Source organism: Solea senegalensis, linkage group LG4 (assembly GCF_019176455.1).
Source record: "Solea senegalensis isolate Sse05_10M linkage group LG4, IFAPA_SoseM_1, whole genome shotgun sequence".
In the NCBI taxonomy this organism is placed as follows: Eukaryota; Metazoa; Chordata; class Actinopteri; order Pleuronectiformes; family Soleidae; genus Solea; species Solea senegalensis.
Window position 1 is genome coordinate 17,378,120 of NC_058024.1, and position 23,432 is coordinate 17,401,551.

General features: G+C 41.4%; 1 protein-coding gene across 1 annotated transcript in view; it reads right to left on the reverse strand.

Annotated features, from left to right (window-relative positions):
- LOC122768126 (plexin-A2-like) overlaps positions 1-23,432 on the reverse strand; it is a 71,454-nt gene that overhangs the window by 41,398 nt on the left and 6,624 nt on the right. Inside the window, exons 2-4 of the mRNA XM_044023879.1 lie at positions 17,135-18,505; positions 15,148-15,330; positions 3,553-3,687 (exon numbers count right to left, since the gene is read on the reverse strand). Coding sequence (XP_043879814.1) covers positions 3,553-3,687; positions 15,148-15,330; positions 17,135-18,358 — 1,542 coding nt within the window. The 5' untranslated portion in view covers positions 18,359-18,505. The remainder of the gene's footprint in view (positions 1-3,552; positions 3,688-15,147; positions 15,331-17,134; positions 18,506-23,432) is intronic.

Consider the following 23,432-nt stretch of genomic DNA (forward strand, 5'->3'; position numbering starts at 1 on the left):
AATCACTTCGCTGTCACAAAGGAGCAAATACTCCAGAATATATCACATTTATGAAAACATTTACACGAATCATTTAAGAAGTTGTTTATTAATCAATGAATTGTCCCTAAATAGCAGGTGCTGTGGTGGAGATGTCATTAGTGCAGGTTTTCAGGAGTGATCCTTATATTTAAAAATGTAAAGTTTGTGATGATTGTGGTGCATTTGAAAACTGTCAAAAATGTTTCAGTTAAACATATACGTGTGTCTTCTTTCTACGGTCGCTGGACCATTGAGTTTAGCCTCCATACTCGGTTTGCGCTCAATGATCCGTAAATGCCTCATAAATCATTCATGAGCAGATGCTGCATTTTTCTCATCAAGCTTTTGTTTGCCTTGACTTCTCCGAGATCATTTCTTCAGGAGAAACTGATCATTAGAACAAGCAAAGAAAACCCCAGAGGGAAAGTCTCACCCTTCGTGATCACAAACATTTTCCCGCTCTGTTATGTCGTGGCTTGGACGATGATGACGATCATGTCCACTTTCACCGCTTTGGGAATTTGAAAAACCTTTATATTTCACAACATCTGGGCTGTCCCCTTGCACTGACTAATGCTTGACCTTGTCATTATACCAACTCTCTCTGTCACTTCAACACTTTCATCCGGATTTACTGGAACTTAACGAATGCTGTCAGATGAGCATGTACGCTTTAAAACCTCTGCACTGCTGTCATCCTACATCGTCAGTCTGGCTCTGGAAAAATTCACAACCATCACATTGTGTCGCACAGTGGCTGGATATATTAGTCATAGCCAGGATTTTAAATTTAGGGCACATCAAGACAAGTAATACCATGATTTAATCACCTGTTTGTTATTCATGTTTTGGTTTTAGACTTTGAAGAGATTTCATTCATACTGTATGTTATTAGAGGTATTCCCTTATTTGTTGTTTTGATGGTCATAATGGAGAGCACTGTCCAATATGTCAGTCCAAAGGTTTTGAGTTGGTTTGAGATCTAGTGACTGTCACTGCTATGTAGCATATGGCGTAGACCCATTTTAATGTTCATTAAACAATGCATTGATCCCTCTCATTGCCTGTAGGGCTTTGTCGCCCATCTGTACATTTATCAGTTTATAAACAGTGGCTCCAGCTGGAGGCGGATAACTCCACATCTTTGTCATGTCACATTTCTGTGTTCTTTTCCTCAAAGCCTGCTAAGCACACATGCTGCACAGCCGGCTCTGTCTCCTCGAAATTACATTCATGCAATATTAAACTGTATCTTCAAACATGGCTGGATTTCTGTTGCGTGGACTGTGCAGCAGCTCAAATAATGTATTGAGTAATCAAATTTAAAATGAACGTGATGAAACTCGACAACAAATGAGCTCAACGTGTACTCTACGTACTGTATAACTTAATTGCTCTCTCGACAAATGACAAAGACTAAATGACACGGAGTAAGTAGACCTGAAGCAGCCTTGTTTTGAACATGACTGATAGTGTCGTAAAGGGGTCCTTTCTCGGATATGTCGGACAAAAAAGGATGGAAACCACCACCGTACATTAAAGTCATATACAGGTGAGGGAGGGAGGATAGACAGACAGGGCCAGAGTGAAACAAAGAAGTGCATGGGTGGGATTTCGAGCAATTATTTTAAATTTTTCAGAGTGCCACTTTGACAGATTGCACTGGAAAAACCCTGGAGCAGAGTCACCCTGCCCCTCTGACATTTAAAGCCTTAGCCATCATTTTACAGACAGCTGAGTGACATTCAGTGAGGTTGTGTGTTTAGATACCAAGCATTATTTTTCTTAGAAATAATCAAAATAAAGGCACACAGAACGGAAAAAAAAAAAAGATTAAATGCTGGGATAATTTTTTTTCATTTGGATGATGGCTCCTAAAGGACTTTTTGTTTGCAGACACATACACGCACAAACACAAATGGACATATCCCTACATCAACATGCTGATTCCTCCTTTTCTCTCCTTACTCTTCATCATCACGCTAACCCTGCGTGTTTCACTCGGCAGGAGACAGAGAGGCTCATTGTTATTCCATAAGGGTCGGCTGATCCCAGCCAAATCTGTCTGTGCCTCGCTCCTCATGCCACATCATTCCTGAATTGTTTGGCTCCCAAGAATCTGTAAATCTCTCGTCTCTGGGATCTACTGTAAATGTGCGAAATCTCTGAGTGACTCTCTCTCCCTGGGGGATTCCTCAGTCTGGATTAAAAGCTGAGCAGAAATGGTGAAGGAGACAGAGAGGGAAGGGCTGTACTCTGATGGCTACACAGCCCGCGCTGTTCCAATATTGAGAGAAAATGCCTGGCCAAGCTAGGTTTGGTTTTTGCTGTTTATCACAGTGTGTGTGTGTGTGTGTGTGTCACTGGAGGTGGAGTGAAGAGCTGGCTTTCCTCCTGACGGAAGCACGCGTCTCTCCTTAAACGACCAGAGCTCATCAATAAGTGATGCCATGTCTCTTCCAGTCTATCACACAGAAGGAAGAGTGGCCTTGAGTTGTTTTAAAAGACAGAATCCAGCACAGCACTGACTCTACTCCCCCATGCTTCCTCAAGTGACATCATCTGTTCTCATAAACTTTGTTTTTTAGACTGTTTCTCAGGCTCCGACAAAAGAGTTTGGTAACACTCGGAAATAAATGATGCCAAAGCATTTTGTCACAATGGTTTTAGTTGTAGCTCAGTGACTCTCAGACAACTGAGAGCACAAGATATGTCGTTTTTTGAGTAATAGTGTGGCCTAACTGAAACGTAATTGCATTTCACAGTGCACGCAGCCACGCCAAAATATTCGCTTGATGGGTGTTGCAAGTGATTACCACTGTTTCCTTCTTATCTCCAGGGAACGCAGGAATATCATCCAACAACAACAACTACTGCTCACCTCTGTGATGCTAGGCCAAGTGAGGAGCAGATGGGGAGGGATGCAGCCACAATTTTCTATTGAGTTTGTGTTGCGTATGCACTGTAAGTCGATTCGCATGGATAAGTAATTAGAACAGCGGTCCATCCCCTTACACACAGCCTCCATATTTAACAAACCCTACTGTGGATGTACGTGTGTGGATAATAGAGAGTTTTGCCACATTGTTGAGGGGATAAGTCATAGTCATCTGGTAGGATGTTGTTGATTTAAATCTGATTTATTGCTAATTCCCAGAATTAACACAATAATGGTAATATTAACATTAATGTTATTATCTGTGCCAGATCAAAGCTAAACATTTGATTGTGCAATATCCTGACGCCCTCAGTGGAAATGTAAATATTTTCAAGCACGTCTAATCAATTCCCCACAGACCTGAAGGCATAAATACTCCTATAGTGCACCTCCTCATGTTAAGTAATGCTTTTGACTACAAATTGCATGCCACATGTACAGTATCTCACAGAAGCACGTGTCAGCATAGCAAACACTCATCCTCACAGGACCTCGAACCACTGGGGTTCGATCTGAAAGACGGTCTCACTACATTACATCACTCACTCACTGTTTCTCCTGACAGCAGCAGGGAAACAAGGGCGTTTCCTCACCTGATAGTCAGACATGACATAGAGAGATTTCCTGTCCAGGGAGAAGGCCATGTCCCGGAGGATGGCGCTGCTATCCTTCATCACAGTCACTGTCTCGTACAGCACTCCTCCCTCCAGAGGGTCGTCCACCCTGATCTTTAGAGACACAGAAAACAGAGAGGAAGACAGTGAGCTCCGTGCTGCAGGATACTGTCAGTTAGAAACTCTACATCTGTAAAGTGAGCTGTCTTCACTTGCATATCATCATATTCTTACTTTTGCTTTTAAATCAAAGCTCAGTATAACTCCAGAACACAGGTGTTATCCTCTAAATGATATGAGACATATAACAAACGTTGTTTTTTTCAGATATAGACAACTACTAATTCTACTTTTATCTTTAATGACGTGTTTTGCATTCCGGATTTTCCTGATTCCTGCTTTCAGTAAGAGGCAAATGCCTTTACAAAGTCTCACTGCGAAACACCTGAGAAGCCATTTACATTTTACACCGACAAATTGTCTTATCTGATAATGAGTTAACTCTCTCGTTTGTTAATCAATGAGAACATGGAACAGCTTGAGTTTGTTTGAATATGAAACAGAAGTACATCACTGAAACCGACACAGATTCCTGCTAGAAACGTAACTTCACAAATAGGAGTTCAATCGGTGGATGCAGGTATCTAAAAAGCAGGTAAGGAAAACGTACTCATCGTTAAATTATGAGGTACAATAAATGAGAAGATCCAGTTCATGACATATCTTTAGCCACCCTATTACAATAATCTCTGGCTCAATAATCTCTGGGGCTGCGTCTTTCGGAGAACAATCCCGGTAAAGTCAGTTACCCTTCCTAGACCATGGAGGTTGAACAATTAGACAGTCTGCTCTATGGGTGAGTTCCATATCACATGACTACCTAGACGTGGAAAAAATGGCATGTAATTATTTTTAGGCTTTTTTTTAATTGTGTTAGCTATTGTGTTAAGTTGAAGCCTGGATCCTTCGTTGCTCAGAGAAAAAAAAAGCATTTGGAGGAGTCTTCAGAAAAGGCAGCTGAGTTGTTGTGCTGTGACTTTCAAATGCACAAAGGAAGGAACGACTTCCTGTGGGTTTCAAATACTGTTCTACTGTTTATACATAAAAAGTATGCTTTGATGAAGGTCTGTGTAAATGACCCAGGTGTGGAGTTTGCGGTGACGTGAATGCTTTGAGTACTTCATGAACTGCATTTCAGCACATTGACTTATGTGCAGTTGGCTCCGAAAGCATCTTCCGAAATGCCACCAAGAAACTGTGTTTTCTTCGTAGAGGTGATGCTGATGCAGATTGATGTGCTGCTTGCCAACTTAACCTAAATCCACCCCTGACGCACTACAGTTTTGAAACATGTTCGGTGAGCTCAGCCTTAATTTGACTTTGGAATGACTTTCAAGCAGCAGTCTCTTGGGGCTCATTAAATGTGAGCATGGAGAACAGATGCCCCACTGGTGGAGGCTTTTCAATTCTCCTCTCCCACTTCTGCCTACAAACAAGATGAGGTTTTGCAGGTCTGTCTTTGCTGTAAGTGGCTTACTGATTTTGGAGTTGGCGAAAAACACAGCCATGCGAAGACCACAGATGCTTTTAAAGAATAAGCCGGGAATATTCTTATTATCGACTTGTCAACTACACGCTTGTTGCACTCCGTCCATAATGAAAGTGTTTCAACATTCTGTGACTAACCACGGAGACAAACCTTTATATTGCTTGGCCATTGACCTATGCCCTTTAAACAACAAAAACTAAGCAGTGCTTCTTTATTAACATTCATAAACTCCATCTTTCACCCATGCTGCAGTAATGGAAAAAAAAAAAAACTCCTCAGCAATGCAAACCCAGGTTGATGCTCTATTTAAATTCTGAAGTACGATCATACCAGTCCAGCGTGTGTCCTGACATGTGGAGATGCAAAGCCTCGCCACCAAAACCAAACGCGAGCGGAAGAGATTTTGAATGTGTGCCAGGGCTTGTTTCTTCACACGGTGGCAGAGGCACAGCAGTCTCTCAATTGGGACAGTTGTTCAATACAAGCTGATTATATGATTGGATCCCATGGGCACCAGAACTTCATCAATCACTCACACCTCCACCTTCCAGGCAGCTGTGCCTTCCCAATGAAGGAGGGTTGGGGTCTTTGTACATTGTGTGTGTATGTGAGTAAATACTGTGGTGTTTCAAGGAAGGTGGGGAAACACATATAAAAACACCAAAGAAATTAGTACAACAATGACATGTGATGTGTATCAGCTGATTCCAGATCATAAAGGGACACTTTTTCTCTCACCAGTCATTACCTTGACACCATGCGCAAACCGATTTAATAATTATTTCATAGACTAATTTATCCCACAGTTCGAGCTCCTTTTTCTCACGCTCATTGCTCCCGCTTGTCCCATCCTCCTTTTTTCCTCCTCATACTTAAACTGTTGCTTTATAGTCCCATGCAGTAATTTATATCACAGTTCATACTATTCATTCCCACACTCCTGATTTCATAAATAGTACAAACAGAAACCAGAATGTGTTGAAACCCATCCATCCTCTACTGCTTTATCCTCCACATGAGGGTTGCGGGAGGTGCTATGTTAAAAAAAAATCCCTAAAGTGATCGTCGTCTTCTGACTTTTGGCATTTGTGGTCTCCTTTGTGAGATTGGGCATGATGAGGCTGACCTGGGGTCAGGGGATGTGGGATGATCTCTAACAATGACCCATCGAGAGCAATCTGTGCTATTTGATTTCAGCAGATTGAAAAGTGGTTTTATCATGTAAAAGAGAACTGACCGGGCAAAACCCCCCCAGGGAGAACAACAGGTCCTCAATCTCTCCTTAAGTCCCACAGCTCCATAATGAGAGTAACGTGGGTTTAATTGGTTTTATAATGAGGCTGTTTGTAATACACGCGCACACACATACACACACACGCAAGCGCTTAAAGAAAGGCTCATAAAAACTTGTTATTTTATTAGGGACATCTTGCCAAAACTAAAGCAATCTAATAAAACAGTCTTGGAATAAATCTTCCCCGTGTCCTATTGATTCAACTATATGATCATTTTAGAGGCTACATTTTGTGATGCTGTTAAACTATTGAGAGATCTTCCTTTTGTTTTGTCCACCCCATTCAAATCAATGACGCATTTGTACAACACAAACTGCTGCTGAACATCCACCAAGTATACAACAATCAATGTAGTTGAATTGAAGGCCTCCGTCACGCAGCCATTTTAATATTTTTCTTAAACTTGCCGTGCTAGAGTGTGGATATGCTGCAAAAGCTTGTCAGGACGAGCCACACTCTAAACTACACTCTGACCCACACAGGATTCTGTGATTTGATCGGTGATCAGATATATGTCAGACAATGTAAGGACACCTTATAGTCAATACCAATACTACAGTATATGGATAAAAGTATAACAGAGACTTTAATGACATATTCAAATACATATACAGTGCTTTAATCTGGAGTTGGTCTCCCTTTTGCTCGCTATAACAACTTCCACACTTCTGCAAGTGTTTCTATGGGAATTTGACCTCATTCATTCTGTAGACCACGTATGAGGTCAGGCACTGATGTTGGACGAGGAGACCTGGCTCACAATCTCTGTTCCAGTTCATCCCAAAGGTGCTCGATGGGGTTGCGGTCAGGGCTCTGTGCGGGCCAGTCAAGTTCTTCCACACCAAACCCGTCAAACCATGTCTTTCTAGTTCTTGCTTTGTGCACAGGGGTTCAGTCATGTTGGAATAGAAAAGGTCCTTCCTCAAAACTGTGGCCACAAAGTTGGAAGCATAGCATTGTTCAAATGTCTTGGTATGCTGAAGCGTTAAAATTGACCTTCACTACTCGAGCCCAAAGCCTGATTGAAACAACTGAATTCAATACTTAACTTAGGTGTGGCCAAATACTTTTGTCCATATAGTGTATGTTTGAAATCTCTCTTCCAGACACAGTAAATGTATGTTTTAGTGTCACTTCAGCTGCTGTTGTCACTTGCTACACAGTGGTTAGAGACAATGAGAACCTATTTAAGATAAAATCCTGTCCTTCAGGTCAGCATCATGTACTACATCTTACCCAAGTAAACCTTTTAAATTTCAAGTTATAACCCTTGCATGACCCATGTCATGTAATGGACAAAGGAAGTGATTTGCCGTTATGTGACCTCAGTTGGCCTCGTGTTTAATTCTCTCCTCTCTGAGTATCACAACTGACGGGCATATATATTAAACCCGTGTACAATATTTAAGCCATTAACAGTGATATCCTCCTTGCTGCTAAGATTTCCATGCAGAACCTGCACTGGATATAAACAAATCAGCTTAACATGGCTTCCACAAACAACAACTGCAACCTGAATCCGTGTGCTCTTAACAGCCTCCCTTCCTTGTGGCTGGGTTTTCATCTTAAATGCTCGGCTGCACTCTCATCCTGTGAGAGCCAAAGAAAACAGAAACCCCCAGACTTCTAAGATGTCACTTGGCTTAAGCAGGGTTAGCTCTAAAGCTGCCAGACCTTTGGATGAGCTGTGCACTCACGGAAATGGTTCCTCCATGAGTGTTTACATATGGGATTGAGTCGGAGATTCATCTCGGGTGATGATTTTTATTCATGCTGAGAGGAAGTATACATGTAAATTCCCGAACCTCTGGGTTTTTTCCCGCTGCAGATTGGGGAACCTTGTAAGCAGATGATTACTATGTTTACGCATCTTAAAAATGTGTGTCCATATGAGGCCAGTCTGTGCTCCCCAAAGTCGACCACCTAACTTAAACATATGGATGATGATGACCCAGCGGGGATGGTGCACTCTGCGCAACCAACCATTCCCAATCTGCCACTGTAATAGGTTTCATCTGTCCCCCAAGACTCGTCTGTCCAACTTGAGCCGGACACACGGAGGATGAGTCATTTCTTTTACAACAAAATAGTGTTCTCCTGCATGCAAACGTTTATTTTAAGGCACCTACTGATTGTGAAATTACAATCAATCAAATTATATTTGTAGAACGCTCATTCACAAATTTAAATGAGCCTATATGGCTCAATACTCATACATTTATTCTTGGTCACAGCATAACACAGACCTCATAAAACTAAATATCACCTAATTTGTAGGCTGTGACATTCCTCCGTCCCACTGGACCACATACACGCACCCATACTACAAAATAAATGCAAGTATATAAAGTAGATGTATGCCGATTGCGAACAAGAACAAGAATTTGGCACAGAATTCCCAGCCAATGCTCCCAGGCTTGACTCAATGTTGACACAAGGGGCATGCAGCGACATAAGGGCCAGACAACTGGCCGCCTTCAAGGTTGAGTGACTGTGCATATGGTCCAATGGTGGATGACAGTGATGCAGAGTGGGCATTGATTATCCCATGTATCCATCATGCTTTTGTGAATTCTAATAAGACAAAGGAACTGAGCTACAGCGGCCAATGAAAATGAAGCGCATTCGGCGACGAGGGGTCACTGAGGTGCATGTGTTTATTACCGGACACGACTGTTCATCCAGTCATCACATTTACTACAGTCTCAAAGAGGGCTGAATTGATCACAGCCACTAAATACCTAAGTGCCCAGACCTAAACACAAAAGCGAGACGTCATGGCGTCTTCAAGTGTGTGTCCTTGTATGTGTGTGTTTTGGGAGCAGCCACATTTTTCTCTAACCTTCAGCTGCATGGCCAGCCTCCAAGTTCTCATGCCGCAATTTCTACAACCTGACCACAGTCTCCTCTTAGTCTCTGCATGTTCACTTCTTTTCTCTCTCCTTGAGGACATCTTTTCCTGCTCTCTGTTTCCTGTCCTCCTCCATATGGCCCTCATCCCGCCAATGATTACCATTGTTTGTTAGGTTCCCATGGTCCTCCAACAAAAGGAGTGGGAGGGGGCAGTTGAACAATTTTTCCGTATGGTTTTAATTTTCATGAGTGCAAACAGTCACAGCACTTTTGTGTTTTTTCCACTTGTAAGATGACAGAAAGAGATGGAGCTGCTAAATAAAACTGTAGTCTGGACATCAGGAAGTTGGAAGCCTACTCCTGCTTTACCTGCTTCAGCTTTACTAAGACATTGAACAGTGAATCGCTCTGAAGAATACTCACAGGTCTTGTCCCCTTCAAGCAGTGATGAAAATCCTTTAAAGGCCACATAGACTGGAAGCTCCAATTAACGCTGCGTTTGTGTGTGTCTATCTGCGTCATTACCTTGTTTATGAAACCCTAAAGTTTCAGAACAAACAGTTCAGCCACTGCTGAGAAAATAGTGTTGTATTGTTTTCCTAGGCTCTGCGAAGCAGATCGGCACTTCCTTAATTTGATGTCGTCATCAGAAATCCTCACCACCGTAGCGCCTCCTGGTGCGGCACTAGTCCGGGCACATTCGGTTGCGTACATTCAACCGCAGAAGAAGAAGAACTACTCTCATTGTAGCTGCTGAGATGCAGAGCATCCACCGTGCCAGAGGGGGAGCTGTGTATCTGAGAGCTGGCCTATCTATTACGTCACTTCCAGGTACCTGGCCAATCACAGGACAGTGGGAAAGCTCTCGTTGGCTGGCCAATCACAACACAGTCCACATTCTAGGGGTGTGGTTTTGGTCTGAAACAGCGCGGCTGACGAGAGCGTCAGTGAGGAGATATTTTGATCGGCTCGTTTGCAGCGATTAGGAGGTTTTTAACCATGAAAGCAAGTTAATATATGTGAGTAGACCTCCATAACTAACATATATGTGTGATACAAGCATCCGATGTCACCTTTAAATGTAGTCTTTCAAACACACCAGTCTGCCAGCACCCCTCCTCTGCTCTGAAACTCTATTCTAATGATTTCAATCAGCAAATCTCCTCTTCCTGGCCCCCTTGGAAATGGAGACTTTGAAAAGTCCATGCTCTTTCGTCATGTACTCTCAATAAGCCATTATGAATCCACTAGTTGTGCATGAGAGTAGATTAAAGGCTTTATTTACCGTTTCTAGAGAAATGTTGCTGCTGAGTAACAACAGCCACTGAGTCAATGCAGTGGTCTGCTTTTATTCACTTCGACAACTCACTCGTTTTCACATGATAAAACATGCGTCCTTCAATTTGTATTTACCAGCACTGATCAGGTTTCCTTACAGTGATAGTGATCGAAAAGCACAGACGTCAATGGCTTTCAAAAGAGCAGTGTTGAGATGGCTCATATGATTCATATGATTCTTCAGATCGTTCAATCTAGTAGTCCACACAAGACTCCACACTACACCCTACAACACACTTCCAGCCTGTCAATCACTGTCTGCCCCAGGTGAAGTCCATATTAAGGGATTAATCATACATTAACATACCCCTGCATTTTTTCCTCCCAGGCACCTATGACATCACTGACTTATAATATACAGTATACACACAAAACATGGCATGTATCTTATAAAAAATCGAAATATCTTATTGTTACAAGCACAATCTTCTTTTTTAACACCCCTCATGTTTCACTCCGTATGCCGTCCCTACTCCTTGTTTTTTAAACGTCAGTGTGGTCTGCAGAAACGTCTCCTCTGGAAAATCAATTCCACTGCACAAATGTTATGTCTATAGGGCTGCCACATGGTAAACTAAAGCTATAATATCATTCAGCATCAGTAACACGGCATCTGATGTGAACGGGAAAACGAATGCAAATCCAGGGAAGGTGGAAAATCTGTTTTTACTGGTTTTGGACATGGCTTAGTGATACATCCATAAAGATTTAAGTCCCTTTTTCTTAGCCAAATATTACAGTCTGGCGGACGTAAACAGAGCTTCTCAGCGGTTTTGGCAGGCAGACAATTAGTCTTAATGTTTCATACACTCACATCATACTGAGCATAACCACCCTACCACCAGTCTAATATTTCTGTCTACCACTCCTGAATGAAAGAACCTACAATAGTAATAGCATGACTGTGGTCTTCTGTTCTTTAATAGCACGAGCTGGACTTTCCCACGCTTGGTATCTGATATATGTACAAAGTGAATGAGACACTGTAAACATTTACTGTCTTCAATATTATATAATAAAACCTGATTATGCATATTATGTGACTATGCAATCAACGGGTGAAAATGTGTCACTAAGCTATAAAACAAATCCTCTACTGTTTGTACAACACCAAGCTCAGTTGTCTTTTTGAGTTCACTGAAAACCAAGACCAAGTGCCTTTTTGAAGGATAACTCCTAATCAATTGCCAAAATGACTGTATTCTAGTTGTTTCTGTAGTCTTTCAAACCTTTTTTGAAAAAAAAGAAAAGAAAAAAAAGAAGTAACATAAAGGAGATGCATGAGAAGAAACATTGACTACCTGCAAAAATTCTGATTCCAAATTTTTGAAGATTCCCCTTCAATATGTGTTGATGTTCATTTAAATGCACATTTACACGTTGTGTGGGCTTATTTTACTGACTTCTCTAGCTCTGGGGCAGTCTTTGTTGAGAGAACATCACACACACCAGATATAACCACTCAAAAATGCAAATTGTTGTTGCAGTAAATACTTAAAAAAAACCTTAATATAACTGTACTGACTGAAATGCTAATCATGCCCTCACCACATCCCAAAAGCATTGTAATGTTTCTGCTAACAAATGGAAACACTGAAAGTTGTGTTTACCTGCACCACCTGCCTTGAGACTGGAATACATTTAAATAAGGATGAGTGAGAGATAATGACTTTTCCCTGGATTTACCTCATTAGTGTGCATCATGCAGAGTGTAAAAGCCCCTTTCATATTCAGTGTTAACCACAGGATCCTACCATCAACCACCTAAGGAAGCTGTAGCAGACCATGATAGAAATGTCCTGTTATATTAGGAAACAGGAGTGATGTAATAAAGAGATGTTGATGGACATTTCCATGTGCTGCACGGAGCCTGATAGGTGAGGCTGTTGGTTGCCTTTGTGATCTTTAACCCCAGTTACACCCTTCCTGTGACAGGCTTGACCTTTTCAATGGCCCTGCAGCTGGAGTGATCCATTGAAGGCATTTATTGTCATGCCCCATTTCCATTCTGGCTATCCATTTGAGGGTGAGGGAGCAGGATTGGAGTGGTCCTTGGAGGCTCCTGGGAGTGTGAATCATGGTTGCATGTTCAGTCAGTGTAGTGACACACTCTGGCCTGAAGAGATTCAGAACTTCATACAGCAATAATGGCTTTTTTACGCTTCTCATTTCCTGAACGTGTGCAAACCGTTATTTCCCCTCTGTGTTTTTGCCGCTCTGTCTTTTCTTTCTTTCTGTTTCTGGCCCTCTTTGTTTTCTCACGTAATATCACTCTATTTGTTGTCTCGCTCATTTTTCCCTTGGCCATTCTTCTGTCTTTGTCTCACTCTGTTTCAGGGTTTCTTTTTCCCTGTCTCCTTCTTTCGCGCTATCTTGTCTCTATCCCCAATGGCTCATCTATTGAAAGAGCTGCACTGATGCTATCTGTACTCCCAATCTGGACGTGTGTGTGTGTGTGTGTGTGTATCAGACAGCTTTCTCCTCATAAGACTGACACCCGCAGGCTAATGTCACAACAGTCAGCTTTATGCTGTATGACTGTTTACCAGAGAGAGCCCTCAGTGTTACCAAGTCACTCCATTGCAATAAAACAATGACCTTTACCAGGATTTGATTACAGTGCATCATCACAGTGAGTGTTTGAAAAGAAGCATGTTAGTCAGTGACCTGAATCCTCTTCATGACCCTCTTCTATAGAGGCTCCTATTTGACAACACAAGCTGTCAATCACATTGGTGACCGCTCATACATGCCGTGCTTTAATGTCAATTTCTCTCTGACATAAGTTAGAAAATAGACATCATGTACTATTGAAGAAGACATGAAGTTAGGGAATAAGACCATTGACTGACTGGTTTATTTTCACATAAACTTACATTCAAATGGACGCCTTTTTACAACAAGCAGAGTTACCTGTTTAGTATTTTTACTTTTACATACAGCCTATGGTTTTGTACAAATCCTCCTTCAGTCGCCTTCTGTATAGCTGTACCAATTTCTTCTAATTTTAGTTTCTCAGAAGTGAGAATTTAGGTATTTTTTTCTGTCACAGCCAAAACTCTCATTTCAAAGTTCTTCACTCTGCTTTTTAAACCACATATAAGTACAGTGTGTCCACATTCATCCGCTTTTAACATTTGCTGCATTTTGATTCACTGTGATAACAAGATATTTACTCAGCCTTTGCACCACCTGCGAGGGGAGGGTCTACATCGATTATGTGCCGCCAATGCATCGATGCATGGATGCAGACTTGTCCGTGTGTGCACCACGATGCATCTTAAAAATGATTATTTTCAACACCCCTACAGTCATTCAAAACAAAATTCATGCAGAGGACATTAAACTACAGGCAAAATGAAACATAAAGTGGTGTTTCTTTCAATTTTGGCTCAAGTATCCATGGATGGAAATTTTAATTGTAGAACTGCACCTTTGTTCAGCTGCATAATTTTCCACTATAGTCATCATGATATATTAGACATAATATTAGTTTTGCTAATTAGATCACTCATTGAGCAGCTTATTGCATTAATTAGTGTAAAGGAATGAAGGACCATTATTACATAGATGTGCTGTCGTAGAGAGACTCAAACAATAGCGATGGATTATTAATCTAATCTATAAAATAGTAATGATTTATGTTACATGAGACCTTTAAAGCAACGTAAGACGTTAAAGTTCTATCATGCTGCATAGTCTGGTAATGAAACTGAACTTAACTGACTTATTTTATTATGTTAGTGGGAGAGAGTTACTTCAATTTCATCATGTCCATGGGCATTATTTTCACTCAACAATAAAGCTATGGCAACAGTTGCTCAACACAGTCCACCAATAATTTGACACATGTATTATTATGTATATAATAATAATAATAATAATAATAATACAATTAGATAATAATAATAAGAATAATAATAATAAAAAAATAATAATAATCATCATCATCGATTTAAAAGCTATTGCTTATGTGCATGGACTTGAAACTGGAAATTTGCTTGACGACTCTGAAGGAAGATAACGTTCTCATTTGGAATCACGCCGACTAAGCTCTGATTAATTGATCCTTTTTGCCAAGGAAGAAAATAGCTGTCAGCAGGCACCACGTCAGGCCATGTTGAATCACTGCATAAATCTGATATATTGGCAGCACCACACTACATTTTGTTTTAGCTTAAAAAACCTAAAACAGGGAGATCAGAGGGTAAAGATGCCAGTCAGTCACAAACAGCATTGATAAATGATCGTTACAGATTTAGTGTAAGTGATGGGTTGCATGACTGGGTTACATTACATGACATTTACACGTTAGTCTACACACTTGCAGTACAACCATCAGAAGCAATTTGTAGTTAGGAATCTTTTCTCGGGACACTTCGACATGTGAACAGTAGGAGCCAGAGGTTGAACAACAAAGCTCTACCTACCGAGCCAGATCTGCCATAAAGAACCGGGCTGTGACAATCATGTTATCCTAAAGTGCCTCATTTCACTTTCAGAAATACAGGTTAAAAGACTTAAACAGTGAATTCTCACCTTTTTCAAGCGTCCACATCTGGTGCCTAGGAAGACCACAGTGTGTCCATTGTAGATGTAGGAGGTGACAGAGGTCAGCCTGTCCCTGTTCTCAGTGTAGACTGTCCGACCCGACACCAGCTGAGAACCCCCGAGGGGTTGGTTTATATCCAGGCCACAGAAGTGATCATCAATGGGAACAGGCTGTGTGGGGAAAGGGAGGGGTTCAGATAAAGAAAGTGTTTGTGGAATGAGGGCAGTGGGGTGTGTTTTTGGAAAAAAAAAAAATCAGGAAAATAGGTGAGAAAAAGGAGGGATTGAAAAGGTGGGAGAGTGAGTGGAAGCAGCAGTGAGAATGACAGACATAAGCAAGGAAGGCGGAGGTAATGGGAACAAATAGCAAGAACATAAATAGGAGCATATAAAATGACTGTGATCGTTGTAGACACATGCAAATATAAGAAGAGAGCACAAACTGACCCGCAGAAGGCATAACAGGCATTAAGTGCACAACTTTCAGGGTTAAAAATGGTTACTTCAAAAGGGTTTGGGCTATGGCGTTTATCAACAAGCATCGGAGCAGTCGAATTTGCGGATCACACTAATTGATGTTGGCAAACCCAAGAGATGCTGAGAGTTTTGCGCCTGTTTCTGTGATTTTTCGGATTGCTTGATCTAACATCATACAAACACAGCGCAGGAGATGTCAGGTTTTGATTAAGCATCAAAGAGAGCGGCATGCTAAGCAATCTTGTTACATCGACTGAAATGCACCTCAAATCTACACTAATTACCTGTCACTCAGTATATGGATCTACCTTTTAAGCGCAGCTAATGTCTCACTTCACATCCTGTACTTCGTATCTGAATATTAAGCCTCACGGTGCTTTTCCTGTCATTAAGGGATGAGTTTTACTGAAAGTGAGTCAGTGAGTAAAGAATTTCTCACCACCACGCCGCTATCTCTCCTCTTGTGCCTGAGCTCCAGTCTTGTAAAAAGTTAAACATATCAGACATAACTAAATGTAATATGTAATAAAATCACTTTTGTAGAGACAATAATTTTTCTCCTGCAGATTGTGGTTTTGAAAGTGCCTTAACTTTTTATTATATACATATTGAATGATATAGAATGTAGCTGTGAGGATGAATTCTAATAAGTTTAGTGTTTCAGTGACTGCCTGGATAAGTTTGCACAAGGAGTGGTAGTTAAATTTAAAAAAAACAAAAAACAGTAATGCATCTTGACTGTATTAATCATCAAAACAGAACTAGTGATTAATTTACATTTAAGACATAAGAGCGTAGGTCACCTGCACGGTGAGTGTTAATTATTGAATTATCATGTATCCCTATCCTCCCTCAGTTGCTTTAATGAATAAAATGACACCTCATTTGTCTGATAACGTGGTAGAATGAAAGTACTACATGTTGGGAACCACCAGAGTGGTGGATGTGACAAATATCATTGTGCTGTGTGGTTTGCTTTTAACTTGTTTCCATGAAAGCCCCTCATTATGCAGAGTTGCACAAAGGACACAGACTTGGACATTTACAAGAATTCTTGTTTCTCAAGATCAAGAACAGGTCTCTGAGGGTTTTGGATGCTGCTGAGAGTGACTCGAGCAAAAAGGAGGGAGCAGGGATGGGCAGCGGTACCCAAACCCCTGAATGAAATCAAAGCTACATACAAAACTCTTCTGATTAGCTTTGTAGAATTAATCTTCTCTAGCTCTTCTGCCTTTGTGGGATCCTGGAAACTTGAATAGTGTCATGAGCACAGTGCTGGCCGCCTGCTTATCAGCTATTTAGACTTCAATGCAGTCAGAGTTGTGGATGCTGCAAGAGCCAACTTTAAGTAAATACATATACAGCAGCTCTGCGCACCACCATGTGGGTTCTTTAGTTGGACTACACATGTAATGTCTACCACATTGTGATGCTAAATGAGAGGGTGAATCAGCTGTTCAGACATCATTGTGGCCTTTGCTCTCTGTGGTTTACCTACCGCTTTGGTGCACTGCACATCCTTCCCCAGCAGCCAGTGCAGCTCCAGGTTTCCTTCTCCCTGGTAGCAAGACTGCAGGCGTTCCTTGATGCGTGTGTTGATGTCTTGGATGGTGAAGACGCAGAGAGCGGAGTGATCTGGAGGGTCGTGGAACTGCTTCTGTCCCTTGGAGAACACGGCAAAGACCACGTCCTCCTGAGCGCTAATGTTGAGTGACTTTGCTAGAACTCTGCCGGCCTTGGTCAGGTAAGCCGCCTGAAGAAGACGGTATTCCTCACCTCTGTGTATACACCCCACAGGAAGTGACACATAGGAGTGGAACCTCTTGTCACCTTTGCAGAGTCGAATGATGCGAGTGGTGTAAAATAGATCCCCGGGGGAGCCGCCTGCAGGCATCCCATTCTCTGGAGTCTCTGGCTGGACACTCATGAAATAGACAAAGTTGCCGCTAGCAAAGCCATAGATGTAGTAAATATCAAAGTGTGGAACAAGTGCCAGTGTGTCTGAGGGGATTTTAATTAGAGATGAAACAAAGTCAGTATGAAGCTCATAGTCCAGCATGGCAGAGGACTCTGGATCCCGAGGCAGCTTGCGGCTGGAGATAGTTGGGAAGTAGTCCTGTTTGCCTCCAACAGCTGTGCCAATATACAGAGTGGCATCCTGACCTTGTGAGGGCACAACAACACCATACATTGTCCCCGTCTGATTGTCACTGGACAGGTAGTGTTCTTTCTTATGTGTGGGCTCCACAAGGATGAACAAGTCGTCAAGCCTCATCAGCTTGCAAACGCCCTGGTAGAGGCTGCCACAGGCCAGCAGGCGGTTGTGAGAGTAGTCTATGAGCAACAGTTTGTTAATGTTGTCGGTAGAGGCCAACGGCTCAGAGCAGGGCTGGACAATCAGAGGAGGATAACATGCTTTGTTGTCATATTCTGGCCCCGTGCCATGGGACACCAAGAGGGTGAGATTGGCCGACAGCTTGTAGATTCGGTTCACGGCTCCGACGTACAGCGCTCCAGTGGACTGATGCACAGTGAGGTGGTTCAGGGACCATTCCCTCCTCTCTGATTGGAAGGTGTTCAGAGTCTGTCCAACAGTTGTCTTTTGATTGACAGAGATCAGAGTCAGTAGCCACAGTGCAAGGGGCCACGACATGACCTTTGGAGGACTGTGACCTTTAGTGAGACTGCAGTAAGTCCATCCTTTATGCTCACACATTCCCATTCCCAAATGATACAGAGCTCAGACAAACCCCCTGGGATTGTGTATCAGCTAAGGAGCTGATACACATAAGCAGTAAGGAGCTGGAATGCGCTGAATACAATGAGCTGAAGTGTGCTCTAGTCCGCCATAAGTGATCTTCACCTCATTCTGAAAGATAAAAGGACAGAAAAGACATTTAATTGAAAAGCCAAGAGTGAAATGGGTATCCAAGGTATCATCAGACCAAGCAAAATTATTTGCTTGTTTCCTTCTTCATCTATCATATCAAAGAAACAAGTAATCATCAGTTCAAACTGTCTCTCCATATTTACCAGCCAAGCAGGAGGTGTAATATTACCCCTCTCAACATGGGGGGACATTATATTGACCTCTCTGCAAGAGAAAGAATAACTGTGGCTTATTACTATTATTACTATTATTACTATTATTACACTGTAGCAGTAGTTACAGTACCCTCTATATTAATGTATTATTTAGGTGTCCATATTTTGGGCTTCCTTTCTGCCCCTCTGTTCGTTTAAATGGTGAATCCAGGAAGAATTAATCACAGCCGACATTCCTTAATAATCAGGCTTTTCCTAGAGATGGCGGGGAAGTCATTACAGTTTTAGAGCCAGGAAACATCAATGCTCAGACTTGCGTGTTTAATTTCATTAACATAATTTATGTAGATATTATCCAGGGGGCAAACAATGTCTCTCAAACACATGATTAACTGGAGGATGGATGAGTTAAACACAGAGCAGCATGTGTGATGTATGAGCAGCTTTTGTTTCCCTTGCCATAACTGTTGTCTTTTATTCTGACGCAAGCTGGTTTCCATGTAGATGAAACGAAATAAGCTCATATGAGAAACCAACAATCGTTTTTTTCTCAGCCAACTACAATGACAGAAGTCAACACAGTCATTGTGGATAAAGTGACAACACACATGCTCTTGCTTCATAAAAGAGAATTGATGCAAACGTTATGTAAAACATAATGCATACAAGAACAGACATAAAACATCCACATCCTCCTGAATCGTGTCTGTGTCCCACAGTTCTCTAAACAGGCTCCCAAAGCTCGTTTGCCTCTTTGGATTCTTCATTATTGCACCAAAATCCCCTTCACATTCCTCTAATAATGCCTACCTACCCAAGGGTCCTCACTGGATATCCTGACAAATGTCCGATGTCTTTTATAGCTCGATGACAACTGTGTCTTTTGGCTGGCACCAACATAAACAGGACTTTTTTCCTCAGTGAGACTTCCTGCTTTAAGTAAAGGTTAAATGAAAACAGCCATTTTAAAGGGAGTCAGTTCAGTCCAGTGGCTGACTAACAGGACGTCCGGCTGAGTTGAGCTGGGGCTAGCAATGAAGCGGATGAACTGACACTGAGTTGACTGGGTCAACTCCAGATCCAGTCCAGCGTCTCCTGTCCATCTGTCCCCACCGCAGTCACATCAGGGGCGAAGCTGTGTCTCGACCTACTCTGCTCAGTTTGGCAGACTTGATGTGAGCAGTTCTACCAGTAATTGGCCAACCATGAGTAAAACCTTTCACACGCTGACTAGCTGCATTTTAATATTAGGTTATTGTTTTTTTCTTATTTGTAATATACATTTGTAATATTTATAATATACACAAGCATTTCCACAGACCTACATGAGATAAATAAGAATGTATACCTTTATTAGTTCTCAGAAGGCTGAAATTAGGCAGGATATGTTGATATATCAGTGTAATGTAAATTTTGTGCAGTACTCTGCTTGGTTCCGATAACCACAATAATAATAAAGCCATGCGACACTGGTTTTGTCCACCTTTTTTTTTTTTTAGATTAATAGCAATGTTTGATAATGGGTGTTAGAACTCTGACTCAATAATCCTGTAATCTGCTACAAAAGAATGCAGAATAGCAATTTCATGTTGACTAAAACTAGCATCTGCAAGTGTGGAAATTGAAATCATTGGTTGGTTTATTACTTTATTGCAGGGACTGTGGACACTGACTTACTGACACTAAATAGCAGAACAGCTGATATTTCAGAGGGTGGGCATGAGTCTGGTATGACCTTAAACTACTCAGTGTTGAGAATCAAACCCTCAAAGGAGGCGCTCTAGTTAAAAATCGTTGAATGACTTTGCAGTTACCATGATTGGAATCTTGGTAATTGCTTGCCATAGGATGTTGTCTATGTTTAGACAATCTTGCCTTTATTTTTTATTAGTTGTGCCAACATAAATGTCTTTGAGGTTTGGAGCTCGTCTGAAGCTGATGGTTGGTACATCTGATAAAAGCCTCTCTATATAGAACTATTACTTCTAAATTTGTCCCAATTCCTTTTTGATTATTTGTTCAAATTGATTTGCTTCAGAGCTGTGTCACAAAGTCCACCTGACCTGAATGTTGTTGTTGTTTCTGGTTTTCTTTATTAACAGTTGGTCTCTCGTAAAACCCTTTTTATTACAAGCTTTGTGTAGTTTTTGTCTATATCCCCCTTTTTCCAAATGCCTCAGTTCTTTCAGAGTCTTCTTCTGAATCACAAATAAGTTTTAGTCTTTGAATAGTACTAACATGTATATTGCCAATCAGCCAATGAGGGTGGAAACTGTCTGTTCTAAGAATGGTGTTATCATCAGTTTGGTATTATATGGTAGTATGTAAATCTGCAGTGCCATCTTTGAACATCTTATGGTCAAGAAACTGTATTTCTGTCAGAGAAATCTAAACTCAGTTTCAAGTTGTTATTCATATTGAACTCTAAAAGTTCTTCTAAAAGTAGAAGAATGTCATTTGATGTACCTGCTTTTTTACAGGTATTAAGGCAAAAAAATCCCATAATTAGATTAGTATAGTTAGGTGCAAATCAGGCTCTCATAGCTGAACCCAGAATTGCATTATTATTAAAGTCCATTCTGCTAGTTGCAGGACGAAGAGGGGACATCTGTTCTTTTTCTCAAAATAATGTGCTAGAACCTCTAGACCTACTTCATGAATAATGTTAATACTGTATATAATGATTACACATCCATTATCACTAGAAATTAAGAACCAGATATTCTTTTAGTACATGTATGCTATCTTGACTACATGAAGGCAGATCTAGGACTATTGGCTTGATGTAGAAAATCAACAAATGTGGATGCTTGCTCTGTAACTGACTTATTTCCATTGATTATTGGTCTTCCAGGTGGGTTCTATATGTTCGCATTAGAAAGCTTATAGAAAGAAAGGATTATTGGATTCTCTCAGAGCAAATCTAATGCTGTTTGGGAAAGCCACGCTCCGTCCTGTGCATGTAAGATCATTTCTTACAATAAGTTCAGTCTTAATGTCTTTAGTTTGATTGCGAGGTGGCCACAGTGATGTACTGCTCCTGCTTCATACACTCTTTTTTATTGTAATAGTTTCACCAGTTGAAAGTCATTTAATGCATCCATTTATTCTTTTGATGGGTTATGATCCCCTTTTCTTTTAGATGTGAAGAGTTTGTCAACTTTAAATGTTGCAGTTTTGTTTAAAACAACAAACAAAAAGGTATTCAGAGTGGTTTTGAAAGTATGTGGCGTGAAGTTGGACATGGGCTTTTTAAATATTTGAATAAATGCAGTAGATGTCCTAAGGTCTAGGCATATTTACAGATTGATTTGTGTTTCTGTGTGTGTGTGTGTGTTGTTTTTCCCTGTTGGACATGTTGCCATGTGATCTGAACTGTCTGCAGTGGAACAATTTTGTACGTTTGCACTGATCAATGCCTTGATGGCTGAAACGCCTTGGCATGTTTTTACTATCACCCTCTAGAGTGCCTCAGATTTCAAAGTTGTTTTTTTTGATCACCAACCTAAAGAGCACCAGAGAGATATTATTTACTACACCACACTCTTGGTGTATTGTTACTTTTGAGACATAGGAAGTGCTGGCGGCAAACGGAATTGGACGAGCACGCAGGCCAGCAGCAACCTCATCGTTTCATTCATTTCTGTTCTGCCGGCTTTGGTCACGTCTAAGGCGTGCAGTCATGCTGCTCAGTGTTTACCCAGGATTATAGAGACAGCGCTTCGCCCCGCACAGTCCTCCCTGCTGAATTCTCCGCCTCGCCACTCAGACACGCTCCGGCCAAGACGTGACTCATTCACACTCATACACAGGAACAGGGTTTGCTGTGGCCTCTAGGGACACCAATCACAATCGCACAACGCAGACAACGGAGAAGCCAGTCTCTTTTGTGCTCCACAGACAAGACCCTTTGACCTGGATTGAGATCAGTGGAACCAAACGCGTCTCATGGGTTCAGCAGTTATCGGGGTGAAATGCTGTCATAGCTGCTGAACCTACCAGTTAGGCGTGATTCATGGGACAGAAGGGATGGCTAGCTTTTTTTGTTTGACCCATCTGCCATCAGAGGTAAACTAAAATGTACAGAGGATGTTTCTTTTTAGGGCTGTGTGTCCATGTGCATCACTATCACCGCTCACTCAAACTTGAGGAAAGAAGCTAACGGCAGCAAGCGTCTCAGCAAACATTTGTTCTTTTGATAAATGTATAAGTTCTTGAAAAGGGCAAAAGAGCAGATTTTCTGCCAGACCTACTGTTTGTATAATATCCTGTTAAAACCCAGAAAAGTAAAAACCATCTTCATGACATTTTCACAAAGCAGATCTTTCCAAATGTTTAGTACAAACTTTACTGTGATCAAGTTTAGCTTGTTTACATTTTGGGTTATAGATTAGGTTGAGTTTGGGAGCACTGTCGACCAGAATGTGCCATGAAGATCTTTGTAAAGGTCAGAAGATCTCATCTCTCCCACTTAGTCAACACTGGGAGTCATTGTCAACCACTTCAGAGGTGATAAACGTATTTGTTGCTCTTGTGATTTGTGGTTTAGTTTCACAAGGCCGCACAAAAAGTACAGTCATAACAGCATCTGTTCTCATAGTGAGAGATGTCAGTGTTCTTGTGTGTTAATAGATTGTCTGACTTAAAGTTTAGGTGTCTTCACCGGTATGATTAGATGAAATGATGATGTTCAAGTTTATTTTCTCTTATTGATAGTCCACTGTACCGTGTTTGCACTTACAGTATGCAAA